The sequence below is a fragment of the Amia ocellicauda genome, chromosome 4 (assembly GCF_036373705.1).
Source record: "Amia ocellicauda isolate fAmiCal2 chromosome 4, fAmiCal2.hap1, whole genome shotgun sequence".
Taxonomy (NCBI): Eukaryota; Metazoa; Chordata; class Actinopteri; order Amiiformes; family Amiidae; genus Amia; species Amia ocellicauda.
This window is the reverse complement of record NC_089853.1, coordinates 39,779,448-39,789,642: the sequence shown is the minus strand read 5'-3', so window position 1 is coordinate 39,789,642 and position 10,195 is coordinate 39,779,448. Positions and strand designations below refer to the sequence as shown.

At 48.6% G+C, this 10,195-nt stretch overlaps 1 protein-coding gene across 1 annotated transcript; it reads right to left on the bottom strand.

The window, feature by feature from the left end:
* Positions 1 to 1,147: 1,147 nt before the first annotated feature.
* Positions 1,148 to 9,989, bottom strand: fam210b (family with sequence similarity 210 member B). Its single transcript, XM_066702153.1, has 3 exons — positions 8,895 to 9,989; positions 5,365 to 5,525; positions 1,148 to 2,760 (listed from the first exon to the last, which is right to left on the bottom strand). The coding sequence occupies exons 1-3, from the start codon at positions 9,492 to 9,494 to the stop codon at positions 2,544 to 2,546; spliced, it is 978 nt and encodes a 325-aa protein (XP_066558250.1). The 5' UTR covers positions 9,495 to 9,989; the 3' UTR covers positions 1,148 to 2,543.
* Between the last annotated feature and the right edge of the window lie 206 nt (positions 9,990 to 10,195).

The window sequence follows — 10,195 nt, the reverse complement described above, 5'->3', positions numbered from 1 at the left end:
ATGTGTGTATACATGTATATAAACGTATGCATGTACATACTAACACTTAATGCTGGGAAGGAAGTAATATGGGGAAGTTTCCCTATAGCTCTTTAGAACAACCCAGCACTTGGCGATTTAATATTTAAAACGTGAGGAAATATTTTGTGGAACTGTCTCATACAGGTAGTTCCTTCTGCTGCCATTAGATGGCAGTGCATTGCATTACAATGTTTATGTTCTTGATTTCTTTTGCTGTGGCTGTGAGGGAAAACAAAAGCCTGCAGGCAAAGGGGGTGGGAAACTCGCAGCACAGACCACACAGCCGTGGACAATTTGGCAGCTCGATTCCCACGCACCACGTTTGGAGTTCCATATAGTACAATTGTGCAGTTTTTAAAACATTACAATTAACATGTCAAAATCACAGCAAATTAAGGAGGAGTCAATAACTGTCCTTGAATTGCCCTTAACACATATTTGAAAGAAAAAATGTGCTCACTTGCAATTCTTTAAAAGTACAGATATTGTAATCTTACTGTAGTACTGCAGTATTATGTAGGTCATATTAATATCTCGGTATGAATTACATAGTTATTTCTTCACTGTAGCCAACAGCAACTCAGCACCAGAACCAATTATCTTGAGACACAACATTTAAATTATTTTAAGTAACTGCCAATCCCATAACTTTAGGTTTTGCTATTATTTTCATGATGTCTCCAGGATGATTTTAAAACACAGAAGCGCTTTTGTTTAAATACAATTAAAATAAATGAAAGTCTGCAAACTAGCATCAGTGCAGCTTAGGGAACACCCTTAAACCATTACCCTCCGAGGTGCCCATGCAGTTAAACTCCTGCAACTTACCTCCAGGCTTTATGGTCCAACTTCTTAACCTTATCTGCTTAAGAACGATTAGTCCTCCACACTGACACTTGCTGAATTCCTTGGCATACATTAAGACACAGAATATAAATTTGAATCGCACAGAATCCCAAAATGAATGCAACATAAAATATATACACTGACAGACATGCCTGCAGAGATACTAGATTACACACTCACTCACACTCACTCACACTCCAGTAGTCACACTAGCAGAACTGATAATGGCAGATCTGTTGTCACAAACGACACCGCGACAAACACACAACAGAAAAACGGATTCAAGGTTCCTCATTTAATAAATCAAACAGCTCTAAATCAGAAAATACCCAGAATAGCTTTCAAACAGAATCACACAGGCGAGTGCGGTGCGGGCGAGGGGTGTGCACAAGTGCCAGAGTCCTAAACGTCTTTGTTTTTCTCTCCTACCGGTCAAACCAGTTCTTCTGCATCCCTTTCCCACTGCAAACTGCTCTACACACTGGACCCATAACACACACACATTTAAAGCTTTAAAGTTATTCTTAAATACACATCATTCATTTTAAATCCTGGGAAGAAACAAAAGAGAAGCTTAAGTTATTCCTTTAAGTCATGAATATGTTTCGTACTGAAGTGCATTGTGTGTTTTTGGTTTCTTTATCAAAGTTCGACTGGTCGCACTGCACAGCAGTGAGGAGCCCCGCCGCCAGGAGTAACATCACTGCAGCTCTTTACTGCCCAGCAGCCTCCTCAGAAACTTTTATCCTGAATGACATTGGGCCTTATTATAATAATAAACACAATTAAAACTTATTTTGTGTGGTGTACAACCTGACCTTATAAAGCAACTCGAGTTGGGGCCCACTGTGAACGCACACAATGAAATAAACAGCAATGACTTCACACACTGGCCGAGGGGACAGGGAGCGTCACTGGGTTTCCACAGGCTAATGCACACACCCCGCCGCACCCTGTCTCCCCACAGAGCTTCATTAACAACCAGTTAGTGCAGCGCCTCAGCCAGGCTTGCTTCCGTCCTGCGATGCGAGTCCTTCACAAGCATTCTGCATTCAAGTGTAGAAGGAAAGATTTGATTGTAAACATGAATCATCCTCAATGGTTTTTTTTCTTGTTTTGTGCACAATCATCTAAATCAGTCTTTTTTTTTTTCAAGTTTATTCTGCCCAGTCTGGCATTAAATAGACTCTTCAGGCTCCTCTGTGGACACACAGTTGATCGGCACACAAAGACGTTTCTCAGTTCCCCCCTCCATCTCTCCCCCTGCTGCTCTGACACTAATCCTCGAGGGCCCGTGTTCAAACACCTGCAGGGACAATCCGGCTAAAAATAGCCAGGGGAAGGAGGAGAGCGGTGGCTTTCACAGGCACAAGGAGGCCGCAGACACACCAAGAAACACCCCCGCAGTGAGCGTCCACAGCCTCGTCTCTCCGGTGAAGGGGCTCGTCTCAGGTGCGAGTCTGTCTGCTGACGGATGGGACACAACATTTAAAATAATAAAATGTTTTTAAAGTAATAATTTTTAAGAAACAAGCAAGAGCACGTCACTGCTGGTAATGCCGTGGAGGGGGGTGGGGCGAGAGGAGACCCTTCAGCAGCTCAGCAAGGACGGAAGGCAGGAAGGAAAAACTGGGGGAGGGCGGGGTGAGGGGGTGGTCAGGAGTCCTCTCGGTCCCTCAGGGGCTGGAGGCCGGGGGCTTGAACAGGCCGGTCTTGCGGAAGTGTCTGACGAGGAGCGGCACACACACCAGCGTGATGCTGATGCGCACCGGGGCAAAGAGCTTGTGGGCGGCGTAGGCCAGGACAAAGGTGCTGGTGCCGGCCGCCATCCTGGACTGGACCACCGCCTCACTGAAGCCCAGCTTGAAGAGCAGCGCTGTCATGTTCACCCCACTGCAGAGACACAAGCAGGAGGCCATCTTAGAGTCACAATAACACTTTCCAACAACCCACCCCACCTCTCTCTCAGCTTCCCTTCCTCAAACCTAAAACCAACAGCCAATGTAACCTAAAACCTGCATCACCTGGGCATTCGATAGCTTGTTGCTCTGCAGCCATGACAGCAGGATCAGTACTGGGGTTCTGTGTGGAGGTGAATGATGTAAGAGACAGCAGAGAGATTTCTGGTTTCCGGTGTCAGAAAGGTTGAAATTCAACTTGAACAGAGAAAGGCGAACCGAACTGAAAACGACTTCTGGGGTCACCGGCAGTTTAATCCCACATTCATTGAAAAATGTTATTGATGCTTTCAAGCCACAACACACAACAGGAGTACGCCAGACAGCAGCCCCAAGAGTGACCATGAGGGATGGAAGCCAGTCTTCCACCACACAATTAAATACAGACTAGATAAGAGGGAACTGTGCACTTCCTCAAACCTGCTTATAAACACTGAAACTCCTCTAAAGGAATCCATCTGCACATGTCATACACAGCTGTGTCTAAAAATGTCAAGTCTCACAAGTCTTGTCTGTGTCATGGAAATATGCTTCCCACTCAAAATCAAATCTGCCTGGGGTGGCGCAACCCTGAGTACAACAGCAGGGCAAAGGTGACTTCTGTCTGTTAGCAAGTTAGTTCACAGATTATCAGGGCTTTACTTAATGTTTATTGTTCCCAGAATACAGAGATGACATGTAAGGAAGCAACTGCATTTGGAGCGCAGGGAGCCACCAGCTCTTTGTTTACAGTCGTACAAAGGAGATTGTTGATCTGAAACCACAGGGAGAACAGGTGAGCAGCTCTCTACCACCGAGCGTCAGAAAGAATAGTGAGCTCTTCTAGATGAACGTGTGTCTCAAATTGTCTATACAACATTCAGTCAAGTATACTGTTAGATGTGATACCAGGTTCTCAGTCCCCACCCAGCCACACCCCAAGTCTCTGCTCTGGCACACACCCACTGAGTAGTGGCTTATCCACTCAGGTACCACCACATTGAGAAATCATAAGAATGTCAAGAGTGTCCAGCAGCCAATCACATCATCTGTCCCAGCTGGCCATCTCTGCCTGCTTCGAACAGTTCCACACATTCAGCGAGACACGTTTTGAAGGATTTCAGAAATTCAAATTTCTTGCAAAACTGGCCTACATTTGCTTACAGCGGCATGTGGGCGGCACATCACTGCAAAAACAAAATCAAAAGTTACGCAACAGGGCTTTGAGGCAAGATCTCAGCTGACCATGAACACAAAAGGCGGTTTACAGTTTGACAACCTGTTGCGTGGAAAACAAGGAGGAAACAAAAGGAGCAGCACTTCAACAAGAGACTTTTGCTGCAGAGGGGGACAGGGAGGGACGCGTCGACCAACGAAAACCTTCTTCTGTTTATTAAATCAGGCAACAGCCAAGACCAAAAAGCTTGAAACACACTAATGACACTAAGGCCTCCACGTGACTGAGCCTCCATTAGCATGCACCATTATTTCCCTCCGCGTTGCTAGGAGACAGGGCTCTCATGCAAGTTACTGTCAATGCTACCCAGCTACATCACCAGCCATTACCCATGCAGTCATCTTCCAGGAGCAGCAGGGAGAGCGTCTGAGAGAGAGGTACAGGGCGAGGGCAGAGAGTACTGTGTGTGCAGGGAGAACACACTGTGGGCAGAATACTAAGATGAGGTCGCTATTCTGCACAGAACTCAGTATTCAGTGTACAAAGGAATCAGAGATTATGGAGGTGAAATACACCAAAACAACAGCTACTGTCCCACTGGGGAATGGATGCTGCACTTGTTTTGTCGGTTGTTTAATAGTTTTCTGCTGCTGCGTTGTTTCCACACACAAACTAATGAATCCATCATCCTTGCATCAGGCGCCACGGACACATGGCCTGCAGGGGTCAACAAGCACTCTGTTTAGACATCCGATACTCCACTTACCCCACTGTCTCGGGTTGCTAGGCTGTAGAGCATTCACTCACATACATACAGACAAACACACACACACGCTTTGTCTCTCTCTCTCTCGGTCTATCTATCCCCAACTGAACTCTGTTAACCGGTCTCTGCCACCAGGCTGCGGTGTGTCGCAGGCCAGGGCACTGCAGTGACCCCGGGCAGGGACCCAGATAGCCGGCCCGTGGAGCTGCCCACGAACACGGGACAAACAATGGAGCCCCAGTGAGGCGAAGAAAAGGCCGGGCAAGCAGAAGCTGAGAGAACAGGCTGGTGGTCACAATGGCAGCCTGGCGCTCTGCCACTCGACATCTTCACGGGTCTGCTGGCTGCGCATACCCACCTTACAACCCCCCCTTTTGATACGAAGAACAATACGACTGGACGCAGATTTCACTCCCATCAGCGCGGTGCCAGAATACAAACAGGGCGAGACGGCTCAGGAGCACGATGCAACCTAGCATATAAAAGCCTGTTTTATTGGCTCATTTTATGGATTGATTGTTAAACTGCTTTAGCCTTGCCGCAGCCTGCTGCTCCTATGAGCCACCAGACACCTGTCACCAGGCTGTGCAAGGGGGGGCACTGCCAGCTTCACTCACCTGGAGATGGCCAGGTAGAAAATTCCCAAAGACATGAGGGATATTCCCACATGGAACGTGACGCCCACCGCTCCGTACTCCTTGAACACCTTCCTCAGCTGCTGGGCCTTGCTGGGCTTGACCTCCTGGCTCGTCCCCTGGCTCGAGGACACACCTGCAGACTGAGAAGGTGTGTGGGGGGGGGGGGTTTAGTCCTCGCACTTCCCAATTAGAGAAACAATAAGCAGCAGACAGAGAGTCAGGCAGCTATGTGTAATAAGAATGCAGAGTACAGCCCCAGGACACCGGCTATTTATGCAGTTACAAAAATATAAACACCCTATTAAAATGAGAATGATAATAGTTCAAGAATACAGCTTTGGGTGTCAGAACTGTTCAAGCAAATCTCCTCGATCCCGAGGTCTGACTTTAGCTCCAGTCAGTCATCGGTTAATAGTTAAAAGTACAGCAACAGCTATCATGTATCGGTTTGTTAACAAGCAATCCCAAAATTGAGTCACAGAAGTAACAGGAAGAGTGACACAGAGACAGAGGGCAAACTGCTGTACTTTTCCTCCTCTGACAGGAAAGCCAAAGTCAACAAAAGAAAAAAAGAACATCAACAAAACAAAAAAAAAACATACACAAACTACAGAAAACACAAAAGTGTCAGATTTCACTATGGAAAACAGTGGCAGCTGAGCAGGGCTGTTTGTGTGAGATAACAGAGGAGGCAGCAGGGGTGTGTAAGAAGACCGTGCAAAGCCAACTCTCCTTCTATTGGCAAACAGTTTCCCCAAGTAATTTAATGAGGACCGGGTGGGGGAGCGGCGGAGAAAAAATGATAAACAAACAAGAGAAGGGGGGAAAGGAGAAAAAGGAAGAGAAACATAAGGGACTGGGGGACTGAATGAATTTCGGAAAAGGACAGAAGAAAAGACAGGAAGAAAAGACAAAAGGTCGTTTGGAGGGTTTGACACAGGAAATAACTCGGCTCTGAATGTTGGGGCTAATTTTAGTAAGCCACGACCCTTCAGCTGACCGGATGCAGTGGCACCCTTCCCGTGGATCAGCCCTGAATGTCCCGCCCAGCCATCTGTGCATCGCTGACACTGGAACCTCAGTGTGCCGAAGGTGGAGAGGAGAGTTTGGGTATTTCTCCTCATTTGGAAGGAAAATAAATAAATGGCGGGGGGGGATGTTAGCTCAGCCAACAGCCAACAATAAACAAAAGCCACGAGAGAGGAGGGCTTTGTTTGCCGGAGTGCAAACATCAGCTCCCTGAGTAAGCAGTCGTGTGTCAGGTCATGAGAGAGACTGCGCCAGACCAACTGGGTGGATCAGTGCTGTTCCTGTCTGGCACAGATAACAACTCTCCCCCCTTCCATTCGCATTAGTTTATCGCCACTATCACTGGCACCATCACCAGCAACTGCGCAGCGTGACGGTCCATCATCAGAAACAGACGTTTTGTTTTCGTTTTTAAACACAGGCGCAGAGGATACAGCGACTGTGGCACGTGTGTGTGTGTGTGTGTGTGTGTTTTCGGGGACGGGGGGGTTGTCAGGGTAGGATTACATCGAGCTGGAACCGGGAGTACAAACTATGAATATAAACCTAAGAATAAACCCGGTTGTGGCAGCACATGACAGAATCCACACACAGAGCTCCGTGGGACAGGGTACACAGGTGGCCAAGAAGCAGTGGAGCTGGTATTATGAATCCTCGGTCTCCATTTGTCAGTCTAATGCAGTCCCCCCCCCAATAAAGTTACCAGCACAACATGATCCTGCACCTGGTTCTGGCTGATATACAGTAGCCTGAAGCTTGTATAACCAGGTGCTGTATAGTGTATAATTGTATAATCTACATCCTGTATAGGGGGGGGGGTAATGGATCATCAAGGTGGACAGCTGATAGGGGGAAAGGGAGGTGGTGATCCCATGTGTGGTAGAGGACACTCAGAAGGGGCTTTCCTTCTCTTGGCAACAAAGAGAAGGGCAGTAGCATCCCAGACCCCTTAAATTGGGAAAAAATGTCTCACACCTAAACGTAGGCAAACACAAAGGACAGGCAAGTGGTTGAATGCGCTCCATATTGTGCTGGGTGATTTGTCACAGAGCCTTCACCCCATTCCTCAGCCCGTTCACCCGTTCAACAGTGGTGTTAACAGCCGCCATTTTGAGAGGATACAGGGTTGCTCGCATAGGCAACATCTGTTACTTAAGTAAGGAGTTACGGGGAGCACACGCATGAGGAAACTAAGATGAAATGGGTGCGAAAACCACAGCGGCGCAGAACATCGTTTTTTCATCTTGAAGACTTCCCTGAATACAGGCACACAATCAACTGCTAAGGTTGCATTTTCTTGCCTTTGATTTACTTGGGCTCTTCTGACAGTTTATAAAAAAAAAAAAAAAAGTAAAATGAAACCTTGCTGATTTAGCAGAACAGCTCCAAAATAAATTCGCCCAAGGACAGAATGAGGGTGTGCGCCTGGTATTGGCCCTGCAGGGTGGCACTAACCTGTTTGTGTGGCCAGAAGAAATGTCTAAACAAAAACAGAAAATATTGTGAATATGTGTGTGTAAAACCAGGGCCAAGTGGTCTAAATTCTGGCCTCCGTTTGGGGCCTAAACTCTAAACCTTAAGAGAGTCACACAAAATGGTAATTTGGTAAGAACAGTTTTGTTTCCGTGGGTAGGGTTAGTGTCATGAAGTAATACCCAAATATATAGGGACAAGCCACTACAGATTTCACACACATGCCCACCAACAAACTGTAGTCAGTTGTTCACATTTTGCCATTACTAATCGTTGCCAAAGTGTGTGTTGTAGGCGGTGTGAGACTGATAGTATAGCTCAGAGAACAAAGCGGGGGAAGTGTGTATAGTGCACAGTGGGAATATTTGGGGACGGTGCTGCCTCTAGGGGCTGTACCTCCAGCGAGGTGAGGCAGCCCATGAAGAGCAGGGAGAAGCGTGTCATGCCAGGCGGGCACCCCGCGGCTCATGGTGGAAAGCCTGGGCGGAGGGAGGGACAGAAAGAGTGAGCAGGCGGCTCCGGGTGAGGGACTAGACTCGCCGTTTGCGCCCTTGTGGCACAGAGCTGTCCATCATGAGGGGAAATTGCAACATGCAACAGATACAGTTTTGCATCACAGAAACAACTTGTTCATAAGACACACAAAACTCCCGCGATGCTTTCATCGCTTCTGGGCCATTAAACACAAAGGCTTGGTCTGCATCGTTAGCCCTGGAGTGTGTTGCAGCGCAGTCATGCCCAGTTACATAACGATAAGGACGCAGCTTTTCTTCATCATTGTAAAAAGCATTTATACAGATCGATGCACAAGCTAATATATATATAGTCGTGATATGAGGCATCAGCCATTTCTTAACTGCATGCATACAGGGAAAAGTTATATAATCGTTCTATTATAGCTAGCAGAAGCGTGACCTAGCTTCAGATATCAAAACTGTCAGTGTACTTGCACACAAATAAACACAAATACTTGTTTATAAGTAATAGCGGGGGGATACTCGTATTACCTCACTGGATTTGGAAGTCAGGTCGAGGTGGTCGGCTCCTGTCTGCGGTTTCTCGCCGGCGTCTGGCGCTGCTCCGGCCTTGGCTTGCCCCCTGCCCGCAGGAGACAGCAGATAGAAACGCCTCGCTGCCCAGAACAGCACCGGGTCCAGCGCGCCCTGCCTGTGGACCGCCAGGAGGCTGCCCCCTGCCCCCCAGAGAGCCGCCCGACTGCTGTCTGGGTGCGGGCTGTGTCCCCATCGCCCACTTGTTGTATTGCGAGTCCACCGCACCGGGGCTGGGGCCACTGTCCCCGTCGCAGACCAACTCTGCCCCCAGTGTGGCACGCAGTCCATGGTTTTGCAAGCCCCCCAGCCGCTGTGATCCACTGAGGTCGGGCGCTTTAGGAGCACGTTGCCCCGGCTTGCTCCCGCAGCGCCTCCGGTCACAGACTGCAGGTTGTGGAGGTCAGATTCCCCCAGCCAAACCAGATCAGAGCAGGTATCGCCCCGGGCCCAGGTGGGACTCCTCTGCCCTGCCCCGGCCGCAACTTGTACACCTCTAGTGAACTTCCAGCCTCTGGCGAGCAGGCTCGCTTCCCGTGCCGCGGCGTGCAGCAGCATTGTCCCTGTCCGGCCCGTCTGCTCTTTGCAATGCGTTGCCGACGGCGAATGAATAAACGCCTGCTTATGTTGTGCGCGGTGCACAGAGCCGTTCCCCGCTCAACGCCGGCGCTGCCGCTTTGCACGGATTTCCACACGCAATGATCCCGCACAGCTCGCGCCCCAGCCCGCCGCTCTCCCGGCCGCGTGACGAGCCTGTTTACTGTGTGATGTTGCCGCCAGCCAATGGGGTGACAGGACACGCCCCCCCCATGGATAAGTTCGGCAAGAAAAACAAAAACAATCAAGAAGACGGCGGTGTCGGTCCAGTGTGCGCCACGGTCTGTACCGCGATATGCGTGCTTGCACTTATAATTGAATTGAATTGCATGTAGCATTTCGCGTATACGGACTGTAGATGTATGCAAGGAGAGACTTATTCATTCATATCAAACCAAATGCAATCATTTAGAATAGAACTGTTTTTACTATTAATTCATTGGCGTGATACCTTTCATTGTAGTATGCACGTCTGTCCTCTGCAGGCGCGGTGACTGTGTTGTAGCTGAGGATGGTTGTTATCCTGGCTCATCTCTCACGGGCAGCTGATAAACGTAATCAGTCATAAAAACCTTCACCTCAAAAACCGAGTCGTGTCGTAACAGCCCTGCCGTGGATGCGTCTCAGCTGCCAGGGCGTGTGTGTGTGTGTGTGTGTGAGCT

Excerpts from the sequence above, each read along its gene's own strand:
- fam210b (XM_066702153.1), bottom strand. The coding sequence starts at position 9,494 with ATGCTGCTGCACGCCGCGGCACGGGAAGCGAGCCTGCTCGCCAGAGGC. Across the intron at positions 5,526-8,894 it reads TGACTTCCAAATCCAGTGAG|TCTGCAGGTGTGTCCTCGAG; the intron begins GTAATACGAGTA and ends ACACCTTCTCAG. Across the intron at positions 2,761-5,364 it reads TTCTACCTGGCCATCTCCAG|TGGGGTGAACATGACAGCGC; the intron begins GTGAGTGAAGCT and ends GTGTCTCTGCAG.